This window comes from Oryzias latipes, chromosome 6 (genome assembly GCF_053564925.1).
Source record: "Oryzias latipes strain Hd-rR chromosome 6, Olatipes_Hd-rR_3.1".
In the NCBI taxonomy this organism is placed as follows: domain Eukaryota; kingdom Metazoa; phylum Chordata; class Actinopteri; order Beloniformes; family Adrianichthyidae; genus Oryzias; species Oryzias latipes.
Window position 1 is genome coordinate 23960122 of NC_136242.1, and position 25779 is coordinate 23985900.

Here is a 25779-nt window from a genome sequence, read left to right on the forward strand (position 1 = left end):
CAGACTAATGCAGATGCCATGCTTCTTTTTTAATTGTACCATAAAACAATATGTAAAATTATAATGAACAGATGTACAAGTAATAGAGAATTAGGATAAACTAAACACAGACAGGCACACAGAGGACACTGAAAGTGCTCATAAACTTTATAGGTCATAAAACCATTTCCTCAATGAGACAAGACGCAAAACGTAAAAAAAATAAAAAGATTAGCACACAAAATGAGACATATGAGAATCGCAAGTAAACAAAATATTTCAGTATGATGATGTTTTAAACCTGTGCTGTGATTCAGAAGCAGCTTCACTCATTCTAAATCATAAAGTTAATTCTATCAGGGACTGGCACCCTTTTCTGGGGAGCCTACAGAAGTGCAACAAAATATGGTTTCCACTGTTTCAACTGAGTTGTGTTGCTGAAAATAGTTTAAACTTATGAAATAAAACAGTACATCTCACTTTTTTTTTCATGGTCAAGTGAGATATAATATATCTTCATTTTTACAGAAAAAACACAAAAATAAAGGCTACCAACAGTTTGGACATTAACATTTCTCAGACACAGGTAATCAACCAAAACATTCATAGTCATCTTTCACAGAATAAGTTAAAGCCTATAAACCTAAATTTGGAAATTCAAACAAATTTAGCAACCAACATTTTATATCAGCTTTTATCCCACTCAGTCAAAGGGGGAAACAAAACTCTCTTCCTGAACTCCATTACATCTCAAAGGTCTCTCCTTGTTTATCCTATAATGTAGAAAAATACATAATATTTAAAATAAAACAAACACAGGTCATCACAGTGGTCCTAGTCTTCTGCAAGTCAGGCATCATTTCCAATCCTCACACTTTGTACTTTTCCTTGGCTCGATCATTCAGTATGCAGATGTGCTGTGGAGAACACAGAATTATGATGTGATGCACCAAAAAAAAAAAAAAAAACAACTTTGTCATTAGATCATTTTAAGAATTAACATGCATTCTTACAATAATAAAAGCTGCCAATACAGGACAAGGGTTCTGTCCTCTTTCCTTTTTTACTTCTACCCTTCCTCTCCTCTATTCTTGATCATAATTTATCATTTAGTTCTCCATGCCTCTGTCTGGTACAGTGCGATTCATGTATTGTCCCTCTTTTCCTCTCCCCTCCTGGGGAGTGGGAGTGCTTCCAGATTCCAGTTGGTTCATCCGTGCTCCAGTTCCTGACCGTTTACCTCGCCTTTGCTCGCGCTCCTACACCTGGCTGTGGATCCTGTCTCAGGCTCATCTCTGGCTCGTCACTGCTCTGTACCTGACCGAGTACCTCGCCTCTGCTCCTGCTCCTACACCTGGCTGTGGTTCCTGTCTCCGGCTCGACTCGCGCCTTTGACTGTCCCCACAACCACGGCTGGATGAAGCTCGTCTGCTGGACTTTTATATATGTAGTTGTAGATTTAGATAAGTTAATTCTTCTCTAAGAGTTCTGGTAAATCGCCTGTCCGTCCTGGGGGAGGATCCCTCCTTCATGTGGGCACCCCTGAGGTTTCTTCGTTTTTTCCGGAATCCAGTTTTTTTGGGAGTTTTTCCTTACCGCGAAGGGGGGTCTAAGGGCAGGGATGCCAGTATAGCTTAGTCAGTTTGTTAGTTCATTTTAGTATTTTCCTATTGAACTCTTTGTATTCGTGATCCTTTTGAATTCATGTTTTACTTCGAAGCCCATCGAGACGACTGTTGTTGTGATTTTGGGCTATACAAATAAAATTGAATTGAAATTGAATTGAATTGACAAAAAGTGATGCCATTAATGACAAAGAATGTACATACATGTTGTTCAAGTGCATGAAGCTCCTGTAACTATAATCTAATCACACTTACACTGAGATCTCTGAAGTATTCATTATAGTCCAAAGCGTAGCCCACCAGAAAAGCATCTGGAACCTCAAAGCCAATGTCTAAAATTCACACATAAATACAACTTATGTCAGTCATTTCAATTTAACGGTTTAATCATTTTACTGCTGCGTTTGTTTGTACGGAAACCTTGGGTTCCAAGAAAGGCATCAAGCAAATAAAATTGATTATTATTACAACATAGAAGCTGCAGAAATAGGTTCTAATGTATCTGTGAGAATATGCTTAAGTCTTCAAGTAAAAAATAAAAAGTTTCCATCAGTAGCTGCCCCTAAGTGAGAGAGATTTGCCAACCTAAAAGCGTCATATGCTCAGTCTTCATGAGCCAGAGATTATCAGGCATCCATTAGTACAAAAATGGCTAGGTCATAACACTTAGTGCTGATTTTATCAAAGTGAATGTTAATCGCCTTGCCAGATCTACGAAGCTCCAGAAACGCATGAGAGGGAAAGGCATTGTGGGGTTTACAGCTGTTAGAAATGAGCAAAAATGCACTCACAGTCTGGTCTATAGCCAGAGCTCCTCGGGGTCCTCTTCACTAGAAGGCTGAAAAATAATATTCAAAACAATGGTTGAGACACCAAACTAAAAGGAGCAGATTGGAGACACAACTACATAACTGCAGTCGAAAAGGTTTTTAGGGAGCTTTTTTTATTCTGTTGGTTAATGCAGTTAACCTAATGCCCTAATGCCTTAATGCATGCCGCTTTAAAGTTTAAAATCAGTTGCTGTAGAAATGATTTAGAGGTGACCATTTAAAAACAAAGCTTTAAAGACCCACTTCAATCTTCGTTTGATCTGTTGTAAAAGTTTCATACTTAAATGTCTTTTCATTATAATTAAGCCATTTTTAGCAACAAAAAAAAGCTGTCATTTTCTTAAAAAAACAGTTTCTGCGGAGCAGCAGGACTTCATCAGAAATTTGCCTCAGAGTTGTGGGCAGGACCACTGACATGGAGCAACCTTCCCCTTCTTGTTGCTGAGAGCTCTTTGTTTGCACTACACCCTCTCCCACTAGCTCACAGCCCCTCCCAACCCAACATTCCCGGTGCATCAAAAATGGCGAGTAATATTAGAGCTTTCCAGCCGTACAGTTTTGAGCCAGGACGAGGACAATAAAGATGCACGTGGATCTAGTCGTCTACAAGCGGATGCATCAGAATAGAGCAGAGCAGGAAGCTTACGGCCCGCCAATTGTTGCTTCTTTGTCACAACGAAAGCTTTTTCAAACGGCGTTTTTTTTTTTGCTTCTGATTCAAGATGTAACCCTTGTGCTATCTTAGATGACCCCAACCTTACATTGACGTGTTCTTCCTACCATGACAAAGGTGGATAAAGGTGGGAAGATTTCATGTCATCCATGGACACCAGTGAAGATCACAAATCATTGAAGAAAAAAGGTTCAGCGCACTGTCTAGTGGGTCTAGATGACCCAACTAGCTTAAAATGCAATTTTAAGCTAATTTTCTTTATACACGTCTTCTATCATCAGAAAAAAGCCACAAGAACATGTTAAAAACACCAACAACACAATTTTCATTGGAATGGGTCTTTAAAGGTCAAAACCACAAGAATTTGTTTGAGAAAATGTGAAGATTTAAGACTTTTTAAAGCAGAAACTATAGCAGTATCTTGCAAAACCTCTGTAAGAACATGAACTTCTGAATGCTTTAGCAGCTAAACATTTTACAGTGTACAGGATTTTCTTTTTCTACAAAGTTAAGACATTTAGTTTTAAAAAGCAGAGGATTATGCAGCAAACTACTTGTCAAAGGGAGCCTGCACTCACCGGGTGTGCGTCCCGTTTTAGCTAGCTATCAGGAATACATCAGAGAAATAGCCTCTACCTCCGCAGTGCAGTTTTTAGTGCAGCAGATTAACTCTTAAGCTGCTCCAGCCCTCTGTCACATTACATCTCTAATTCAGTCCCTAAGAACAGTGTCCATTAGCTAAGAGCACTTTCTGATGCATTGTCCCTGAAAACCTATCAGCCAGTTAAAGTTCGGGGGTCGCAGCCTACCTCACAACTTTTACCATTTTGGGATGACATTCACCCAGCAGGGACAGCAGCGTCTGCATCGTCCTCCCTGTCTCCACGATATCCTGCAAACCGAACAGGAAGTGCTTACATGAACACCCTTGGAAACAGAGAGACAGTTCACTAACCTGGCATAGTATTTCATGAATTTTTGACAGTAAGATAAAGTTCCCTTACCTCTACAATCAAAACATTCTATGGAAAAAATATCATAGTTAGTGAAGAAGGTTATACTTGACATTTAGAGTATTTTTAGCTCATTAGCAGACTGACCTTGCCCCGGAGGTTTGACAGCTCATCCCCTCCTATGACTTTGACACTGTTGGTTGACTCATCATTCTATGAAGAACAAACCAGATCAGTCACCGTTGGAACTGCATTTCTAAACTAGAGAAGCACAATAGACTCAAACACTGCAGAATCAGTGTGTAGTTGAAGACCCACTCCGATGAAAATGGTGTTTTTGCTGTTTTTAACGTGTTACGTATATTGAGAAAATTAAGCATAAAATTGCATTTTTGAGTATTTCCCCTCATTAAAAATCGCTGTAAACCTGGCTCAAAACTGTACGGCTGGATAGCTCCGATATTGTTCGATATTTTTGTTGCACAGGTAATGTTGGGGTTGTAAGGGGCTGTAAGCTAACAGCAGAGCGTGTGAAAGGAGAGCTCTCAGTAACAGGGAGGGGTAGGGGTGTGTGTTTGCTCTGCACCAAGGGCCCTGCCCAAAACTCACAGGCAAATTTCTAATGTACTAATGCCGCTCTGGAGAAAATATGTACTAGAGAAGAAGTTTTCATCTCACTATTTTCTTACTTGCTGATTTTTTTGGTTCCACTAAAATAACCAAATAAGGAAACTTTTGGTTTTGTCATTTATGTGGTTTCCTTCAACATATAATAGAGTGATGCAAGATGAATGATGAAGTAAGGAACGTCAAAGCTTCTTAAGCACGGCAACATTATGGCTTGCAGTGGGCAGAGCAATTATTCCTTCTGCAAAAGATTTGCATATAAATGCAACATTTAAAAAGATTCCCAAATGAAATCACTAAGCAAATGAGTTTGAAGAGTTTGGCACAAGTGGTGTGTGTTTTGTTTTAACTCAGCACACGTTGGCTTTTTAGAGAAATAAATAGGAAAAGGCAGCTTACGCAGTAGCTCTTCACTCTAATGAAATCCACCGTGAGCGGGACTGATTTATCACTATTTTGGTTGAGTGCTTTGATGTAGTCCAGAAGGTCTGCGAAGAACTTGTAGCCCCCTTTCAGCACACACAGAGCAACGATGTGGTGGCCCCCCATGTCTTGAATTATGTCCCGGGCCAAACGCTCTGTCCTGCAGAAGAAAGCCACACATGAATCATGACAGGGAAACTTTAAAAACAAACAAATAGTTGTCAAAGTCTCACTCTGATCATCCTTTGATCTATTGTAAAAGGTTGAACTGGTGGTCTTTTAATTATGATTATGCTGTTTTTAGCCAAATGTAAAAAACAAAAACAAAAACTGTTGTTTTACGTAAACATGGTTTCTGCAGCGGTTCATTTGAAATTTGCCTCTGAGTTGTGGGTGCAACTTTTAAGTTGTAAGTAAGCCTGCCCTCATTTTCCATCATCCCCTTGTTCACATGCTCTCCCACTACTTTACAGTCCCTCACCACCCTGACTAAACATCAATGGTGCAACTAAAATGTCGAGGAATATCAAAGCTACAGGCTTGAGCCAGATGCCAGCTCAGGCAAGGAAAACGAAGACATACATAGATCTATTTATCTGCAAGTGGATGCATCAGAATGGAGCGCAGCAGGTAGTTTGTGGCTTGCACCCCCCCCATGTGCTCTAGATTCACAACTATAAAAAATTGCTCAGAAATGCAGCTTAAGCTTAATTCTTCATATATGTCTTCCATGATGAGAAGAAAAAATGCTACAAGAACATGTTAAAAACACCAAAAAGGCTTTTTGATTGGAGTTTTGCCGTAACAAAACTGCTTATCTTGCTTTTTTTCTTAAACATCAACATCTACAACATCATCATCATCATCATCACATGCACTTGCAGACTAAACTGTCATATCGCTCAACTGTTCCTTCACCCACGTATTTGCTGGGGGGAACATTTGGTGGATAGTGTGCAGTATGACCTGGTTAGAAGGAGACAGGTGTGGAACGTCTCACCTGTCCATGATGAGCCCATGAGGGATGATCACCTTGTCCAAGTCGTTTTCATAATGTCTGGGGATGCAGAACAGATCCAGCTCGTGCCCTTTCTCGTCGTCGGCTATCTGAAACAACAACGGTACATATTTATGTCTGAGGCATGCACGTGACACCCCGGTAAACGCGCGTTTCAGCGCCTCTTCACCCCGCGTTCACTGAAGGCCTGCAGAGAACCACACCCTGACAAGTGGGGAAGTTCTCCAAACGTGGCTCGCGCGCGGCGGTTCGGCTGAGCGCCTCACCTGCAGATAGGAAGCCATGTTCGCGCGCGCGCGGCGGTCCTCCGTTGCGTTCAGCTGCGGGGACTTTTCTGAAGAGTCATGCTCCTCCAGCCTCGAGGCGGGGGTTCGCGCTGCACGCCAAACTCCGCCGGGGTTTTAAGCCCTTTACGTCAGAATCCAGTTTACCTTGGCAGTAATCTCATTTGTCCGACACATCAAATCTTAAACGTGCAGCGATGGTTCCTTACGCCACCCGCCCGCCTCTCCCTCTCTCGTCTATTTTTTTAGGACAGGCTGGATGACGCAGTTTTTAATCTGACATTTATGAAGCTTCGTGCCGTAATCTGACGTTGAGAAACCGGAAAAAAACAAAGAAATTATACTCTTTCATTTAAAGTTTGACTCGAACTTGAAGCGAAATGTGTTTGGGTAATTGGGATTAAAATACAAAAGTCCGAAAAAAACCTAAACCTGATGCATGCCAAATGTTTGTCTATGCGCTGGGTCTGCGCAGTTAAATTTAACCGGCACATTCTGGTGGGAATCGAATGCAAAGCTAACAAATATTTTAAAAATGGTTTTAATCGCTTTTTTGTTTGTTTTTTTTGTTAAAAAACAGGACAGAATAAAACATTAGTTTCTAAAATAAAGCAGAAAAAATCACAACAAACCTATTTCAATGTATGAAATATTTTTTGGTAGTAGTATCATGGTATGGGATTGATTTAAATCATCTGATCATTTCTTTATTTAAAGTGTAGTGAATCAAGCTTTTTCAGAGGCTGTTTTAAATAGCTTGTACATGTGATGTGGAACCTACTACAGCAAACAAGCTCCCTGCTCCGCTCCATTCTGATGGATCCACTAGTAGCTGACTATATCCCTGAACGTCTTCAATTTCTTCACATGAGGTGTGCAGCTGGATGGCTCCAATATTGCTCATTTTACCATATTTGGTGAACCGGTAATGTTGAGGATGTGAGGTACTGTAAACTAGGGGACCATATGTAAACAAAGGGATGATGGGAAATGAGGGCAGGCTTACTCTGCGCCAACATTTCCACCTGCAATTCAAGGTGAATTTCTGATGAACTGCCGCCCTATGCAGAAACTGTCCTAGAAAATACTGAATTTTTATTTTGGCCAAAAACAGCATAATCATTAAGAAAAGACCAGTGGGAATGCTTTAAAATAGATCAAAACAAAACAATACATTGTCAACAAAAAAAGCAAATTGAGTAAGAATGTCCCCTAAATAAATATTATGGTAAAACCAGACCAATTATAAAAACACTTTGGTTTTCTCCTAAGATTAAAGAGACAGCATTGCTAATCAACAGCTCTGGGACATACTCAAATACTTAAGTAAAAGTTAAAACAGCTAATTTTCAAGATTTAGTACCTTTTCCAGTGTAACTTTATTTATTCACACTGGTTATTTTAAAATGCAAGAGTATTTCTGAATAGAATTTAGAAATTGCACAAAAAGCTAAATGTTTTAAATATATGCATAAATGTTATTTATTCAGGGCTGCACGGTGGCGCAGTGTTTACCACGCTCTTGCCTCACAGCAAGAAGGCCTCCGGTTCAAGTCCCGGCTGGGGGACATGAAAAACACATCAATGGGGACTTTTCTGTGTGGAGTTTGCATGTTGTCCCCGTGTATGCGTGGGTTCTCCGGCTTCTTCCCACTGTCCAAAAACATGCTTCATGTTTAGCATTTAGAGTGACCAACATTAATTGGTCACTCCAAATTGTCCATAGGTGTGAGAGTGAATGGGTGTGTGTTTGTGGACATTCTACCCTGCGACAGACAGGCGAACTGTCTATCCCTGCCTTCGCCCACAAGTGGCCGGGATAGGCTCCGGCAGCCCCGTGACCCCGAAAGGGAAAAAACGGTTAATAAAATGAATGAATGTTATTTATTCATGGGGTTCCAAGTTTCCTCATTGATTCTCACATCATAATACATAACCTTCATTCTCCAACTGTTCACCTAAGACGTCAACCACCTTTCATTGATAAAATAAATAACAATAAAACACTACGTTCACCTATGAATGTCTTTAGATCTCCCATCCAGGCATGTTTATTTGTGAAGATAAAATAAGAACAATGGAAACTGCAAAAACAAACCAGCGTTTAATGTGATCATAGTTTAATGAGTAATACGGAAACATTTGTCCTCCCATTTTACAAAAAGAGCATCACGGCGTCTGGAAACACCAAGAGCATGGCAATTATGAAAAACAGCAAAAACATGTTCCCACAGTCCAGAATACTCGAGAACAACCATCATTCTCTCCAGGAGAGAACAGTCCATGAGGGCCATCAGTTACCATGTGGTCAAATCTCAAATATCAGCTCCCTGAATGCAGGTCTACTTATAGACAGAGACCCACATACTGAGGACAGAAAGTGGAGCACCATCCAGAGGAAGATGGTGCAGTATGAGAAAGGACCACAGAGGAGGAGCACTCATTTCTTCTTCTTCTCATCTTTTTTGGCGCCATCTGGTTTGTCTTTCTCGTCTTTCTTTTCCTTCTCATCCTTCTTCTCTTTTTTGCCGTCGTCCTTCTCCTGCCCTTCTTTCTTTTCTGCGTCTCGGTTGGAAATCTTGTTGTTGATCAGATTGTGCAGAGCCACCACGGAGCGGATGAGCGAGGCCAGGTACACCACCAGCATTTGGTCATTCGTCTTCAAGTAGAAGGCTTTTGTGAACTCCTGCAACAAACATAGGTGGTTTTCAGGAAACAGCAGCAGTTACAAGACTATTGTCAACATCTATTACTTTTTAGACCATCAAACAACTTTTTTTGATTCAAATAATGTCAGCTGACCAGGAAGTTGCAATATCGTATACTTTAAATCCCTTTTTTTTCTTATTTTTAGAAGAAAACAAAGTATACTGGTAAATATGTCTGATAAACAACCTTTTTCTAAAGTTTCACTTTAGATTTGTTTTTACAGGTTTGGAAAATAGGGCTCCTCCGAAAAAACAGGATATGCGTCTACAAAATAGACAAAGACAAGTTTTAAATAAACTATGTTTCTTTCATCCAGCTCCCCCCTTCTCCCAGAAGTCCAGTGGTTGAGTGTCTGTGGCCTTTGACATGCAAATCAACTGACAGATAATAGTTTTATACATTTACATTCAAAGGAAAAAACAATACTGCTTTAGTGAATCGATTACCTTTTCATGTCATTTATGAAACCAAATGTGAGCCTGATAAATATGTTCTGTTGCTTTTTATGCAATGTGTAAGGTAGAAAAAGAAAAAACAGATAAACACAATTTGCACATTTGCAAATATAAACAAATGCACACAAAACCATCAGTCAGGTGGAGGTGGAACCCTTTTTCCTAAAAATGTAATTAACACACAAATGTGAATACGATCCATGACGGAAACGTATTATTTTCACAACTTTGACTTTCAAGAGCAACTGAAATTCATTTTGGAGACATTTCCACATAAATCTCATCTTTAAGTAAGATTTGGCTCGACTGCAGTCAGAGACAAATCCCCATCCGACAAGAAGAAGCATAAATGGACGTCGGTCAGTAAACCACAAATGACTTACCAGCAGATTTACATCTGGCAGCAGGTTGAACACGTCCTGCAGCTGATAGATGATCTGATGGTTGATGGGGAGTTTGCCTGCAGCCACCCTCTCGAGGTAAGAGCGAATATCCAGCAACTTGGAGTTCAGCCCCTTTAGGCCATGAACCTGGTTTGTGATGCGCTGCGACAGCGTCCCGACAGTTGTGTCCTTAATGTCTCTGCAGTCAAGATGAGAAATCAATGAGGATAGGATTTACATCTATGGGTTTAACACAGCAGGCACAAAGTTCTCTCAGTTCTTTACATCAGTGGCCCCCAGCCTTTTTCAGGCCACAGATTGGTTTAATGTCGGAATATTTTCACGGACTAGCCTGTAGAGGCTGAAGAGAGTGCCTTAACCTTTTGAGGGTAAAGTTGATCTTCATCCTATGCAAAATATTTGCAGCATTTTTAATCCTGCAGGAACCATTAAAGTGTGATTCATTAAAGTTTCCCTTAACCCATAATTTTCAAAGTGGGACCTAGAAAAATCCAACACCAACTTTGGCCTCTTGTGACTTTTAAAGGTGTGATGAATAAATACAAAAAAATAAGTCACTAAAACTGGCATTTCATAAAATTTAATTTAAAAAACATGAATCCACCATTTGATTGACTTAGGAGAATCCTCATAACATTACACAGCCAGTTTCTGAATATTATGCTTCATTATTATGGTGTGTAACAAGTGTTGCAATAAATCCATGTTTAGAGTAAACACTACTAATATTTATCTGTTAAATTGGATTTCCTTTAATGTTTGAAGTCAAAAGCTGTGCTTTTATTTCCTCGGCGACTCTTTTCTGGGGGAAAAAGTCCAGGTAGTTTGGTTTTTGTTAACTTTGCTGTATTAAGGGTTTTAATTTAGCATCAGCAAAGCCATTTTGAGTGACTTGACGTGTCAAAAATGAGTCAGATGTGGTGGACAGAATCCAGTAGTTTTTCAAAATAAATCTTCCTTCAGAATCAGATTATAAATAAAAACTGAAAAATGTAGATCATGTACCAACTGTAACTACAGATCAGTACCAGTTTGCAGCCTGGAGGGGGTTGTGGACCACTTTTTTTACATCAAGTGTGTATAAAAAGCAGATTTCTTATTCTTCCAATCAATAAACTGGTTTAGATTCATATTAATGTAGTGTGCAAAACAAGTTTTTGGTACCTGAGCAAGTGCTCTACTCCAACCTCTTCCGCTTCTTCAGCTCCAATCTCACTGGTGACGTGTTCAAAGGTCTTTGATGTTGGTGTGCCATCCTAAAAGCAAACAATTAAACCTCATATCTGACATGAAATTTATTTTAAACTCAGGATTTCCTTTCAAATCCTCAAAGTTTTCCCTTACATCGTGTATTTCCTCCACAGAGATGTACGCCTCAGTAGGCAAACCAAGATCTTTGGGCTTCACATCTATAATGACCAACACCTATGGGACAAAGACAAGCAAAGTCATGAAAATTCGAAACTTTTTTTTTAGTCAGTGATGTTCGAATGCACACGCTCCAGAAACAAAGAATTACATACCGAGTTGTTACAGTAGCGCTTGATGAGCTCATTGATAGCTATGTCATTCTTATGAAGTTTGGGTCCTGTGTGGTACCATCCCACTATTCTTTCTCGAGCTGGAAAAAAAAAAGACGAAAAAAAGCAGTGAGTCCCACACAGACTTAAATCCAGAATTGCAATTTTAAGACCAATCAATCAAGTGTTCTAAAAAGAGCCAGAGCCTTACCATTAACCTTCTTAAACATGCCATACATGTTCTCCAAATAGTCATGATCCAGGAACCACACAGAGTCATCTTTGTCATCCTCATCAAATGGCACTGAAAAGAATCGACAACAATAAGCCACACATCGTTTGAAACGGCAGAGTACCTCTCCAATGATGGTGTTTAAATGTAGTTACAGTCCATCATTCTCATGATAGTTTGAAAATGCAAACAAAACTAGAATGAATTCAACTAAAATGAAACTGTTTTTCTAAGGAGAAAAAAGATAGAAGTTGTGTATTCTCATTTCACCACATCCATATCAATGTTTACTAACAGTTTCCAACATTCATAATTAAATATCTGGCACTACTAAGTGTTACAGTAGCAGTAATGCTACATTGGGATGGTTACTTTTCCTTAAAAAAAATAAAAAATCTTCATGACATCCATACTGTTATGGTGTAGTATTTATATGCTTAAAAGTGCAGCAGAACTTTAACAGTAAAATCCCATCATTTTTCAAAATATTAACAGACTTATGTTTGAAAAATAAAAACAAACACATTTCCTTCATTTTGTATAGGGACACAGCCTCAAAGGGCTAATAATTATAAAGCATTTGATAGATTCATGCATAAAATACAGGACATCAATTATGATGTAATTGAGTATACAAGGAGCATGTATTTCTTCTGAACTACATGTTCAGCGTATACTTTAGTATTCAGTTACTTTTTTAGAAAAAAGATAAACCTACACAGGATTTACTCACCTGCAAAGCTGTTGGAGACGTCAAGAACTTTTTTATGCCAAGACCCGAGAAGAACACCAACCACTCGTTTCTGATTTCCAACTTTTCCTATCCTGGATGTCAAATCAACCAAATCAATCAATCAAAACTTATTTTTTGTGCGTTGAAACACTCAATAACAAATGCAAATCATTGTCAATAAAAGTCCCCCCAGCCCTACTAATTAAACAAAAGAATGTTACCAGACTGATAGGTAATACTCAATATTTATGTTAATATTTATTTTAGACACAATTTAACCTCACTGCTTTCAAAAAGCTAACTAGCACATACATCAATGCATTCATTTTCAATGGGGCTCTGACTCAGCAGGGCTAACGTTAGCATAGCTTCATTGCAACACTATTTTACTGTCCTTCTTGCCTTCGAGTTCTAAAAGAGAATGAACCAAACCAATCAGATTACATACCTGTTAAAATGATCAACCACGCTGAGAAGCACAAGCGGGTGTACAACCACATTTTCCACCGCTAACTCTGGCATTTTCACCACGTAATTTAACAGAACACCGCCAGTACACAAACGAGAGCTGCGCTTCACTTCCGGTTGTGTCTGACGTATTTCCGTTTCACTCAACGACAAAAAGGAAATGCAACCAGCTCGTCCTGGTTGAAATATTAAAAGGATAAATTACCGTGTCTACATCTGTTATGCAGTTTGTGTATTTTCTTTACATTAATCTAAAAAAATAATCTCTTGATTTGGAGAAAACGCAATATTAATTCTTAAAATTCATGTAATAATTTACATTCAGAGCGGTTTGCTTTTAGGCCATTGGCTTCCGTTAAATTATTATATATAAAAAATAAAAAATATATAAAAATTTCTCAGTAAAAGTTTGATTTTTTTGCAATTAAAACCACAAATCACGTTGGAATCAACTTAATTCTACATAATCTGCATTTTGGGGGTGAGACTCAGGCCTCAGGTGAATTATTTCTTTTCTGGTTATAATAATGAAAATAAATTGTGTAAACATTTTTTACATTTTTGCCCAACAGAATTATTGCACATTATGGTCTCAATAATAAGTTTTATTAAGGTTTTGTTTGTAAATATAAGGGCAAAAGAACATGTACACATTTAAATTTCTTCTCCTTGTTTGAATTGTTTGGACTCCAATTAGAATTAAAGTTACGCAAGAGATTTACAGTGACTTCAAACTGATATTATTCAAGGTATTCTGATTTAACTCATTGTTTCCAAAAGTGAGCTATATTTAGGACTTCTTCACAAGCTATGATGCCGAAGAACTTGATACCAGTTGGACCCACAGAATGACTTTGTCTTTTGCATGTTCTTGAATAAAACTGAAGTTTATGGTTTCAAAAGGTTAACTTGACCCTGTTGAGTAAATCATAAACACAAACAATTTCTGTCACCAGCAACTTCACACTTCTGTCTGTTATGTTTTCACTGGTGTTCAAGATGTATCTTAACCTTTTGTGTCCTTAAAAACATCACCTCTGTCATTTTCATCATCATAAACTTGTGTAAATAACTTTAATAATAATAATAAATACTTTTTTCCATGCTGCCACTATGTCACGAGAAAAACATTTGTTCTTTGTAAAATGGATGCACAGGTTTAAATGTATGTCTTACTGTACAGAACTACATCCAAATAGCATAAGTGTGAAATAATGTCACTTCAGTTTTCAGTACCTTTGTCAGGTTTCCCATTAAACTGATGTGTCTGATAAATATGGACTCCATAAATAAAATGTGTGAAGCCTTTTTAAGATTGTATTCATCATAAAATTGAGCAGAAATTGTTACATGAGAAAAGTTTTGGTGGTTTTTAATATAGTTAAATATAATATTATTAAAAAGTTCAAATGAAAATAGATGGCTAAAGTTGGTTTGTTTTCACATTTTTTTAGTCTCTTCAAAATAAAGTGCAACAATTTTTTTTATTTAATGGCTAAATGCAAGTAGTGTTTTGTAGCAAATAAAGTAGCGTAATTACATCTTTTTATTTGTTTAATGTTTCTTCATTTTATTTCTGAGAAAAAAAATCATTGTAGTTTTCTGTTTTTTTAATTGATATTTCTTTTTTTTTTAAAGCCTATTCAGTAAATCAATAGATACTCCATGCTGCATTGTCTGTTTGGTTTTTGTACAAAGTAGTTTCTAGAGATTTAGTTGCTTTTTCTACTTGGCATAAAAAGTAAACAAACAAAAAAAACATGGATAGATTGCAAAAAAAAAGTTAAAATATAAAATCATAACCTTACAGAAAATAATCAGACTTGAACAACTAATATTATGCTAAAAGTAATTGTCCCACAGCTTTTCCTTATAATTCTAGTCAAATTTGTGCAGTGGAAACAGTTAATTATTGTCAAATAGTTATTAGATGACGCACAATGTTCTATATAAAAGATTTGTTTCCTGTACTCAAAGCTAATTTAAAAAAGTGCAGTCCTTTATTTTTGGTTGATAAGGTTCATGGGAGTTTACTGTAACTTCAGGACACTGATGTGAGTAAGTTCTGAGATGTTTATTATTATATTCTTTTAATATTATTATCTATTATTCTATAGTCTAATACAACGACATGTACATGACCCCAACTTTTCAAGAACCATGTGTCTGTTAATTCTGTGAGAAGTGGTCCGATGCACAACAAAAGCAGTAGAGACATGTTGCAAATATTTTAATGTAAATTTTCATTGGAATGTACAGCAATATGTTAATAAATAATTCATTGCAATTATACAGCCCAAATAATACATTACATATCAACCAATTAAGCAAATATTCAAGAGTTCACATAAGTTTGAAAAGGGGATTGAGCAGGACGGCCAGGAGATCAGGGGAAACTGCAGTGGTAGCTTGTGCTTCAAAAAGTTAGATAGGAAAAAACAATGTTTGTGACAATAATGTATCTGCATTAAACATAAAATATGTTTAGAAAAACACATCAATTTGGTTGTCATCCACAGTGAAAAAAACTGCTTAAAATAAACAGTAGGAAAATGATGTCACTTCCTTTGTAATAGTTTTATTTTTCAAACATCAAAACCCTAAAAGCACTTCAGATATGAGTGTGGATCTACAAAACAGGGTTCAGAAACCTGTTTCATGATAATTAAAAAAGAAAAAAAAAGGCTTTGGAGTAATCATTCAAATTAGTCACCATGGATGTTTGGAATCTTCCGTCGTCCATTATTTTCCAAGCGTTTTGCTGTTGTAATTTTTCTAAATAAAACCACCGTTCTTGTTTTCCTAGACATATTTATCCTGACCAGCAGCAATTCTCCAACAAAGCATATGGCTTCCCACAAGAAAAGGTTAAAGCAATTAACCTTCATCTATCACAAAACTCTTCATCTATCACAAGTGACAATACTAACGAAAACTCAAAGCCTGAACAAAGCAGTTGGACAATAAATACGTTCAGGTGCTTCGTATTCTCTGAAGTTCCTTCATGAGCGCACAATGTTCTGGCCAATGCAGAACGTAGTAAAAACAAAAGCATAAGCAGGACTGTCAAGTATTTCCTATAATAATATTTCAAGTGCTTCCCGTCTCGTTTTAAGGCCTGAGGTGTGCTTTGATTTCTTCACTGAAGCCTCGCTGCACAGAAGGACTCTGATGCTGTGATGGGAGGCTGAAGATGTGTGCTCAGAGATGGAGCTCAGTGGTGTGGACTGAACAGATCCTCTGGTTTATTATGAGTTAAATGGTGGACAGTCCTTAAAGTCAACTAAGGCAGGGTTTGTAACTGACAGAGAGCTATCATAATCTGCCACACATCGAAGCGACTAACATGGCAGAAAATGTAATAAACTGTACTTGGGAACAATCAGGGGAAATAAATGGCTCTTCAGAAAGGTACTACGAAGATGCCTGCCCCCCAAGTGCTTCAAGTGTTCTCACTACTGTTCTTTTGCTGTCAGAGGCCTAACTCTTGGAGTTTGGGTCAATGGTCACCTTGACAGGTGAACGTTGACTTGGCCTCTGCCCCAGTGAATGTTGGGTAGTGTTAAACACCTCCTGAAGTGCTCGAGCTGGGCCTGCAGTCTGTCTCTCTCCTCCCTCACTTTCTGCCTTTGAGTCACCAGCTCCTGGTAAATAGAGGACACAAAGATCTCGTATTGATTGCACAGTCACAACTATTTGTTGCATTATTAAAGCAAGAAATTACAAAGAAAATGCACACGCATCCGATTCTCACCCCCATCGTCACAGAGAGCTGCTCCGCAGTTCTGGTCAGGTTGCAGTTCTGAGCTTCAAGTTTTTTACACTGACTGTACAGAATCTGACGCTCTATGCTTGCATCTGTGAAGACAGAAAAACAACTTACGTTTGGCTGCAGAGAAAAAAAATGGAGAAAAGAGGAGAACCTCTGACAAACATGCCAGCAAAGGGTTGATGTTTGATCTCTCCGCAAAAGAGATCATCTACGTTTCTATTTTTGCAAACGTGGTTAAAGCATTTTTAGTAATTTAACAAAATGATATAAATAAAAAGTGGAGAATAGATAAAAGAATAAAGGGCTGTATTCTGGAGCAAAGCTGATTAACTATTTCCTTCTGTCAACAAAACATCAGATCAAAAATGTTAAATTTAGAGAACCCTCGACAGCTTGTGTTCAGGTCACAGACCGGTTTAATGTCCAAGAATATTTTATGGCCTGTACAAGGCTTTGGTCAGATATTTTATTATTTAGCTTCCACTTTCTCTTAACTTGTAAAGGTAAGGTTTATCTTCATCCTCTGTAAAATATCTACAGCTGCTTTAAACTTTATTTGTAAATGAGATTTTGTGTGGGAATCATTAAATTGTGATATAGATTTTTTCTTCACCCATGACTGTCAAAGTGGAAACCAAGAAAATTGACGCCAACTTCAGCCTCGTCTGACTTTTAAGGATAAATAAATTAAAAAATCAAGTGGTAATTTCTGAATTTAATAAAAAACATGAATCAACTTTATGAGTAGCAACATTAGACAGTTGCTAAATATAATGGATTAATATTATGATTATGATGTGTGGGAACAACCGTCACAATAAAGCCATATTTGGAGTAGAGACTCCTGGTTTTTGTCTGTTAAATGCAGCTTTCTTTTTTCTTTGAAGTCAAGGCCCTACTTGTGTTTTCTTTCTGGCTCTTTTCTGCAAATACGTTTTTTTGTTATCTTTGCTAGCTTGGGGGTTTTAATTTAGCAGCGGGGAGAGCCGCTTCAAGAATGGAGCAGATGTATTTTTTGACAAGTGACCAAGCGACTTGACATTCGTCAAGAAAGAGTCGGATGCGGCAGTGAGAATTTCCAAAATAAAACTTTTATCAGGATCAGATTTTAAATTAAACAAAAAAAATGTAGGTTGTGTTTTTTTTTCTCTGTGGCCCAGTACCAACTGTCTTATCGACCCGTGCCGGTCTGCAGTATGGAGGATTGGGGACCACGGGTTTAAAGGACTGAGTGAAAGTCTGACCTGGACTCACCTTCCATGTATTCCTTGTAGGCTTCAAAAATAGCTTCAATGCCCTGCCACTTTCTTGGAATTTCTTCTGCTTCGTCATCCTCCTGATCTGAGTCCTCCTCCTCCCCCTCAGACACATGGTCTAGTGGAGCTGGAGGATCCTGAGAAGCTGCGGGGGAATGATGGCCGTTGATAGGTGTATGCTCAGCAATTAGGTTTGCAGCTTTTTTCTGAGAGATGTTTTGAGGAAAACAACGATCGGATCTCCCACCAGCCTCTAGGAAACTATTTGGTCCTCCTTAAGAGAAAACGGTGGGGGAAAAATACACAGTCACTCATTAAAGCCATTTTTAGGTCACAAGTAGCTCACAATTTATGCTCATGCAAATTATAACCACTAGATGGCAGAGCAGTTTCATTTGTTCCCAGTGAATGCTGAGACCAACCTTTGCTCTTCAGGGTGTTGTGTGAGGAGTGCAGCACAGTCTGATGGAAGCGCTGAGCAAAAGACTCAGGTGTGAACCTCTCCCACGGTCGATTCCGTCCGTTCTGTAAGGAATCGGACTCTGCTTTGGAAAGAGGACCTGAAACACCGTTCTGATGAGTTTGGAGTTTTCTTGAACTCTCCATAGATTCTGGCTTTTCCTGATAGGGAGCTACGGGAGGAGAATTGCAGGCCAGCTGGGAATCCTTGGATGGTTTTAGTGTGTTATTATGGAGGTGCATAGGTTTGTGTAAATAGGGAGGTGAAGGGCTCGGAGAGTCGGGGTACAGGTGTCCATTTGACGGAGATGGAACAGCTGCCGTGGAGGAATCCCCTGAAGATGACAGGAGGAAAGTCAGAGGAAACTTTTGCAACCTTATGTGTGTCTTGATGTGTGACTTATGGCTCACCAGCTGAGCGAAGACTGGGGCTTCTACACAGTGGAGAAGGGTTATATCTGAGGGTGTCTAAAGTCACAGTCTTCCTCTGAATAGCCATCAGCAGTTCCTCTGTCCTTTCCTTTTCTATAGAGGGAGGACAAAATGGCAACAGATGTGAACTGATACAAAGTTAACAAAAAGCTAGAATATTTATGTCAGTGCCAGACATTATGCATGGCCACAAAAACTTTCAATCTAAAGCATTTCATTTTCCACATTTCAAATGATTTAGTTTAATTCTGTTTTCAAACCGTTTTTTCCTTCCAGCCATTAAACAAAACTATTTGTAGATCAGATTAATAGAAAAAGTTCATGGTAACCATTGACTGTATATGAGAACTGGACTGAGTGCCCCCGCCCCCCTTCCGTTCCAAATAGAAAGGACCCGCTGGTTCTAAGAAGCCAAAATTCCATAGACTTCCATAGAGAAATAAACAGCTATTACTCTGTCATTCTATTTGTCAGAGTAAACATTCTTGCTACATTTTTTTAAACATGTTCTTGCAAATCCAAATTTTCTCCCATTATAGTTTTTCTTTATTCCAAGTTATTGTCATCTAAATAGGCATTCAATTATCAGGGGGCACAATGAGCTTCATCCAATCTGGGTCCTGGGCAAGAACCTTCACACTGCTGCCCAACTATGTGGTCACAAGCGGGCCCAAGTCTGGGTCTCCCTGTGCCAGTCCCTAGCCTGGATTAAGACACAGGGTTGTGTCAGTAAGGCCATCTGGTTCAAGCTGGTTCACTGCGGCGACCCCTGAAGGGATGTGCCAAAAGGTGAACAACAAGAAATTATTGCCATCTGGCTCCAACACGGCGGCATCCATATCGCAAAAAAATGGCGAATGAAATGTCTACATTTTGTTGGAGCCCGAGGAAAGCTATTTTCTATGGGTGACATCACACTCGCTCGGTCCGGTTCTCATACACAGTCAGCGATGTTAACCAACGACTACAGAGACTTCTGCTTTGTTTTTTTGTTTAAATGTTATATAAAGCCGGTGTTCACAGAGGCGGTAACATAAAAGTGCAACGTTTAGAGAAATTGTAAAAGCACTAAAGTACTCATAGACAAAATCTACACCTACAAAAAGAGCCACAACCTCCTCTTTTTTGTTCTCAGCTTCTACATCCTCCATGAAAAGACTGAGGAAATAAAAACGGTGTTTTCTCAGGGGGGAATCAACCCTGTAAAATACCACCAACGCTGTGTAATTAATAAAAAGGTGTCTACCTCTCCTCTGCTGTGGGTTAACATGGGTGAGGTTCAACATATGGAGAAAGTCTTTTTTCTCCTTCAGCTCAGGGGTTTTATCCATCTGTTCAGCAGAATATGAGGTGGAAAGAGGGGTTGAAGGTGTTGAAAGTGAGGAAATCGTCCTTTTGCCCTGCACTGCGGGCGGAGAAACACTGCGCTCTCTCATCCTCCTCCTCCTCTTCCTCCTCTTCTGAGATAGAAGCTCATCTCGATGAGCCAGAGTGGTGAGACCGCACGAATGGAGAAAATCTACTTTCTTTGGAGAGACAATTTGAAACAGATGGGTGTCAGTCAAGCAGAAATGTTCAAGCTTCAAGTCTGCGATGTGAGTCAGCCAGCTAACACACCTCAGAGGATGTGTCCAGTTTGAGAGGGGGCTGCTCTGTCACTCTCCTCAGATGGGCCTTCACTTCCTCTTCGTCACTCTCATCATATGAGTCATCAAGGTCATAATAAAAACCTGTAAAAGGGAGACCAGGAGGGAGATTATCATAAAAAAACTGCAGGCTGATGAACTAAATTTAATGAAGCAATCAAGATGCAGTCATCTTCGTCTCATGAGGGCTGGTCCCTGCTCCTCTTACCTCCCTCCCTGGCCTCTTTCCTCCTCTTCTCCTCCAGGTCAAGTTTACTGAGCAGTCGGCGGTGCTGCTGCAGAACCTCGTCGTAAACCAAAACGCTGTCTGGAGCCTGCCGCTGGCGTTCCCTCTGCAGTGGCGGAGAAGCTGCCTGGCTGCGACCCCCCAGGTCACTCGGAGGCACACGAAGCCTGGGGTGGAGGGTCTTGATGTGATGTCGGGAATACAGGTTCTGACCCACACAAGCTTCCTCAGCCTTGTTCCAACGATCCTGGAGGTTCCCTCCTCTTAGCGAAGGGTACCTCTCTGGGCTGTTTGCAGTCCTCCTGCCTGCATCCTCCATTCTCTCCCCCCAGCTCATTAAGGGTCTGTCAGCTCTGGTTAGTCCCGGGGGAGGTCGAATGGGGGGTGTGGAGGGGTTGAGTTTTCTGCGAGAGTCTGTCGGTGTGTCAACAAGAGAAGCTGGATTCCACAGGGTGGTAGGAGGGACGTGAGGGTGATAAGGACCTTTAGGGGAGATCAGAGGAGGCGGGGCACCGAGGCAGGCGGGCACATCTTTGTTGCTCGTGTTATGATAGAGCGAATGGGTTCTGTTAAAAAAGAAACAACAACATTTATTTATATTTATGCAGAAAAAGGCATAAAATTAAATTTTCATTGATTTGACTTCCTAACCTGTCTCTTCTTGGCTCCACCCCTTTACCAGGAGATCGAAGACTAACTTCCAGAGCAGCCTCTCTCTGCTGCTGCTGTGTTAACCACGCCTCATCACTGGTCCTCTGATTCATTGTTGTGGATACCAAAGCTGCAGGAATCCCCCCAGGGGCTGCAGTTCGATGCTTCCCCAAGTGAGAGGGCAACAGGTTGGGTATTGGGTGAGGGGCAGAGGCCCTGGAGGAGTGAAGGCCAGGCTGCAGAACCAGTGGCTTTTGCCCTGGAAAACTCTGATGATCCGAGTCCCTCGTTTTATCTGCAGTAAGACAGCTTTTCTTATTATGTTGATACTGTTTAATACATTAGATGTGCACAGTGCATCAGAATGGAGAAGGTGTTTCAAACTATCAGTGTTTGAAGCTGATATTTCTCCATAAAAAGCTCATCCAGACAATTAAATGAATTGAGTTTTCAGCAGGGATTTACCCACTTGGGACCTGCCTGTTATAATCTGTTTTGATACATCTAATCTCAAGATACTCTGATACAAAAAGAGGAGGTCAAGAGAGGTCAGAAAAATCATTAGAGATTGTGTTCTGATGCTATAAACGCTCCTGATAAATTTCAGTGGTGGACTGATGGGAGCTGTGGAGATATGTTGTCCAAGGTGTTGGTTGGATTGATTATTTTCCACAGCGCCTGTTACTGTTAAATTGTCTCTATTTTTGTGTCTGCAGTGCACAGTCTGGTGCTGGTTGTAGGTCTTATATTTCTGTCTATCCGCTGACCTAAAGGTTTTACAGTTTTGTTATTTGTTCCATATATCTGGAGCCAACTGAGAAGTTCATATATTTTAAATGATCTCATGTTAGTTGGGGATTTTAAGCAGTTAGGCTTAATTCCAAACCCTCTAGTTGGACATCAATGCAATTCTTGAGTTGGTTTGAGATCTTTTAGTCACCTGCTGATGCTATGTTGCTAAGTATTTGTTATTCAGTTTATACGAAGCCTTAGTCACAACTGCCCTTATGGGTGGATGCGGGCGAAAATTGGGCAAACCTGTACTGGGAAAGCAGGTGACCCATACTTGTAGCCAAAATGGTTGCACATACTGAGGCAACAGGTTAGTGAACACTTGAAAAACACATATGGGTAAGTAAGGGTGATGTAGGTGAGACACAGGCACTTTTTTATTCTGCACACTGCGCAAGGGGCCTGTTAGTGCTGTTCAAGTGATGATTGCGCACTCCTTGCGCAAAGCCTGACTGTTAGAAATAAGAGACAATCAGAGAGTAGTTTGTGTGGTTTTCCTGCAGGCATCTTGCATATCACCTGCACACCTCATGCGAGCAGCATTCGCGCACGGTTGGGAAAGGGGCCAGTGTGTGCACCTTTCTAGTACGTCATACGTGCGTGCAACTTACATTAGGCTTACAAATACTTCACCACACTTTTACCACAAACACCACAATCACATGTTGTAGTTTCTTCAGGTGGCCGCCCGAGCCTCAAGGAAACTCCAAGAAACACCTACGTTCCTCTTAAGATGCAGCCTCTCCTCTCTATGACCTTCTTTGGGCCCAGACGATCTAAAATCACCCATGTATGTGACTAATGCTACATACACACCAGGCATGTGATGCTTGTTCAAGGAGGCGCTGAACGCGGGCTATTGAACGTGGTTTTAGCATACGGTGTTACCATTGAACTGTCGCTACCCGATACTAGTACATGCACTCACAGTTGGAAGAAGCTTGGCGCTAAATGTCAGAGTGGGGTGAATCTCAGGATCATCTTGTTTCAGGTTTTTTCTTTTGCAGCTCTATTATTATATATGAAAGACTTGGTGTCCTAAATTCTGTCTGGGCACCAATCACAATTATTTATTTCTCCTACATGATCAATTTTCAAACTGCACTTTCATGAATTCAAAGGGACGCTACCCGTACTTCACTACCAAATCCAAGTCTATTATTGAGCAAAGTTTAGCCGGTCTAACTTTCAACGTGCGTTCAATGGCCGGGTGTTTGTTATGTAGAGCACGAAAACTGATTCAAAAGCCTGCGACGCCAGTTTAAATGGACTTTTTATTAGAGGCGGTCGCTCGAACGTGTGTTCCCGAGGCTGGTATGAACATATCATGAGGCTGTGGGATTGTGGGAGAGGTCTTTGGTATATGTTCGCTAATTTGACATCCTCAAGTTCTACATCTGCTTTACTCAGAGTTTGAAGGAAAAAAAAACATTTTTCTCTTTTTATGAGATGTCTTTCTGCAAAATTCTCACAGCAGGTGGAGTGTTTCCTCTTTCCAAATGAATTTAATTTGTGAATTAATCTACTTGTAAGTAACCTAACATAATTGGTTATTTGGTAGTCCATGTGTGTGCGCGTGCTTGTGTGTGTTGGTGTGTCAGTACCCAGTCTGTTCGGGGTCAGCCTCTCTGAAGGCCTGGACCTGTCCTCTGGCGGTGGCCTCCGAGCCTGCAGCTCAGCCAGGTAGTGGCTCTCTGCGGCTCTGACCATCTGCTGGTGTCTGTCCCTCTGTCTCTCCTTCTGTCTGTCCACCTCCCTCTCACGTTCCCTCTCAAGTTCCTCCTCTCGCTCTCGCTCCAGCCCGGCCTCGCGCTCCCTTTCTTTTTCTCGTTCACGCTCCTGCTCTCTCTCACGCTGGCGGAGCTCATTCTCCATCTGTAGCCTGTGAGGAAGGTTGGCAAGTCCACACACACACACACACACACACACACACACAAACACAACACAACAAACACACAAAGACAGAAGGTGAGAGATGCAACACCCAATATGAGGCTGATATTACCCGCACACTGGTGAAACCTGCACAAACATATCTGACGGAAAACGCACACAGACTCACACAGACACACACTCTCCACTTACAACAAGGAGAATAATCCGCACACAGCATGACTGAGCGAGAGCAGATGAACGCTTAATAGGTATCCACAGGATAATGACAAAGATACCCACACACACGACACATACACCAGCAATCAATAGCACAAAACACAACTACAAGAAATGCAGGAGCTGGTACAGAACCTGATGATAAATACCATCCATTTCAAACACAAACACCCCCCCTGTGCATTATCCAGCGGGGAAACAATGTGCTTTGTCAAACTGAGAAAGAAACTCAAAGAAATACCAATGAGACAAAGCGGAACAGAGGGAGGAGATTAGACTTCTATATGTGTAAATGTGGGAAAGTATATGCATGCACTCACTGCGCTTGTGTGTGTTTCTTTTGTGTGTGTGAAGGGCAGTGTGCGTGATGAGTGTACAGGAGCCACTATGGGGTGTGTGCTAAAAATAACACACATACTCAGCAACCTGTGCTCGCCCTGCTGAGAGCGAGTGAGCTCCGAAGACAGAGAAACACAAAGAAAAACGGAAGGAAAGTAAGAGCCGTCACCTCTCAGACAAAGCTGTGTGATTTAATTCTCTGGTGTAGCGTCCTCCAGGCAGGTGCAAGTGCAGGGCAGAGGGGTGAAGAGGAGGGAAGGCGCCCCCTGCAGGCACAGAGTAGAACTGCGAGCGCAGCGCAGAAAGACACAGGGACTCATCCATCCTGTAGAAAAGAAAAATTGAGTGATTATATTATTCCGGTTGTGTGTGTTAATGTTTTTGTGACCTGTTCCTTAGGCCATGCAGGGATTTCCTTAACAGAATCATATAATGCATTGCTGTGTGAGGTTCCAGGGATTTTTCTGTTTCTTTAAGTCTTCTTGTTTCTGCAGTGGGCTTTTCCACATTTTATGTTCAAAACTTGTCATGAAATAATCAATTTCATTGTTTGATATTCCACATTTTCTCTTGAACATAGCACATTTTTTGTTTGTTTATAATAAATGAAAAACGCAACACTTTTCCTCATGTTTTCGATTACGTTAATTCACTTCAATTTTCCTTCATTTAGGTTTTAAGCCTCAAACATGCTTGTAATAATTGTTCCATATCTTTTGTTTGTTTCTACATTCCTACAATGAAAAATAAAAGTTTGAACTATTTGTTAAATCTTACAAACCTTTGGTTGATTTCAAACCCAGCAGAACAAGAAGCATTGGTTGGTAGTACATTCATTTGCAGCATTTTCCTGAAAGTAGGAATGACATTGTTCGGGTCCGAATTCCTTCACTACTCACTACATAGTGAGTAATAATAATAATATATAGTCTGCTCACCGTTTTGTAGAGCTGGTTAAATCTACAATTCCAAAATTGAGTGCCCTAGAAATATCCCTAAAGTATTTGCAAAAAACCAGTGTTCATTGATGCTGACTATAACAATGCATAGCATTTGACCAATTTTTGTGGGGAAATAAAAGTATTTTAATTCATTTTTTCATAGACCATCCAAGTTCTCATCATCAGAACACAGTTGATTCATGTAGTAGTCTTTGTAAAA

At 40.0% G+C, this 25779-nt stretch overlaps 3 protein-coding genes across 7 annotated transcripts in view; all 3 read right to left on the minus strand.

The window, feature by feature from the left end:
• Positions 1 to 14: 14 nt before the first annotated feature.
• hprt1l (hypoxanthine phosphoribosyltransferase 1, like) lies at positions 15 to 6671 on the minus strand. Of its 2 annotated transcripts, XM_020703689.3 has the most exons (9): positions 6395 to 6671; positions 6111 to 6217; positions 5087 to 5270; positions 4208 to 4273; positions 4112 to 4129; positions 3917 to 3999; positions 2396 to 2442; positions 1860 to 1936; positions 15 to 896 (listed from the first exon to the last, which is right to left on the minus strand). In XM_020703689.3, the coding sequence occupies exons 1-9, from the start codon at positions 6410 to 6412 to the stop codon at positions 849 to 851; spliced, it is 648 nt and encodes a 215-aa protein (XP_020559348.1). In that variant the 5' UTR covers positions 6413 to 6671; the 3' UTR covers positions 15 to 848. The 2 variants fall into 2 exon arrangements, with proteins under 2 accessions (XP_020559348.1, XP_020559349.1); XM_020703690.3 differs by lacking the exon at positions 1860 to 1936.
• A 1826-nt stretch (positions 6672 to 8497) lies between these two features.
• Positions 8498 to 13070, minus strand: psmd7 (proteasome 26S subunit, non-ATPase 7). Its single transcript, XM_004069696.4, has 8 exons — positions 12914 to 13070; positions 12466 to 12557; positions 11712 to 11804; positions 11504 to 11601; positions 11325 to 11405; positions 11145 to 11236; positions 9960 to 10158; positions 8498 to 9098 (listed from the first exon to the last, which is right to left on the minus strand). The coding sequence occupies exons 1-8, from the start codon at positions 12985 to 12987 to the stop codon at positions 8853 to 8855; spliced, it is 975 nt and encodes a 324-aa protein (XP_004069744.1). The 5' UTR covers positions 12988 to 13070; the 3' UTR covers positions 8498 to 8852.
• Positions 13071 to 15148: 2078 nt separating this feature from the next.
• The window catches only part of LOC101170756 (genetic suppressor element 1), a 42347-nt gene continuing 31716 nt past the window's right edge, over positions 15149 to 25779 (minus strand). For all 4 annotated transcript variants that reach the window (XM_023955384.2, XM_023955386.2, XM_078948869.1 and 1 more), the window contains exons 6-16: positions 24788 to 24943; positions 23772 to 24049; positions 21376 to 21670; positions 20707 to 21290; positions 20470 to 20582; positions 20099 to 20378; positions 18832 to 18945; positions 18384 to 18755; positions 17960 to 18235; positions 16688 to 16791; positions 15149 to 16577 (exon numbers count right to left, since the gene is read on the minus strand). In XM_023955384.2, the coding sequence (XP_023811152.1) occupies positions 16440 to 16577; positions 16688 to 16791; positions 17960 to 18235; positions 18384 to 18755; positions 18832 to 18945; positions 20099 to 20378; positions 20470 to 20582; positions 20707 to 21290; positions 21376 to 21670; positions 23772 to 24049; positions 24788 to 24943 (2710 nt within the window). In that variant the 3' untranslated portion in view covers positions 15149 to 16439. The remainder of the gene's footprint in view (positions 16578 to 16687; positions 16792 to 17959; positions 18236 to 18383; positions 18756 to 18831; positions 18946 to 20098; positions 20379 to 20469; positions 20583 to 20706; positions 21291 to 21375; positions 21671 to 23771; positions 24050 to 24787; positions 24944 to 25779) is intronic.

Coding starts and splice junctions, on each gene's coding strand:
- psmd7 (XM_004069696.4), bottom strand. CDS start 12,987: ATGCCAGAGTTAGCGGTGGAAAATGTGGTTGTACACCCGCTTGTGCTT. Junction 11,406..11,503: donor AGCGCTACTGTAACAACTCG/GTATGTAATTCT, acceptor TTTGTCCCATAG/GTGTTGGTCATTATAGATGT. Junction 9,099..9,959: donor TGCCAGATGTAAATCTGCTG/GTAAGTCATTTG, acceptor TGTTTGTTGCAG/GAGTTCACAAAAGCCTTCTA.
- hprt1l (XM_020703689.3), bottom strand. Junction 5,271..6,110: donor CATGGGCTCATCATGGACAG/GTGAGACGTTCC, acceptor TTTCTTCTGCAG/GACAGAGCGTTTGGCCCGGG. Junction 1,937..2,395: donor CTCTGGCTATAGACCAGACT/GTGAGTGCATTT, acceptor TGTGAATTTTAG/ACATTGGCTTTGAGGTTCCA.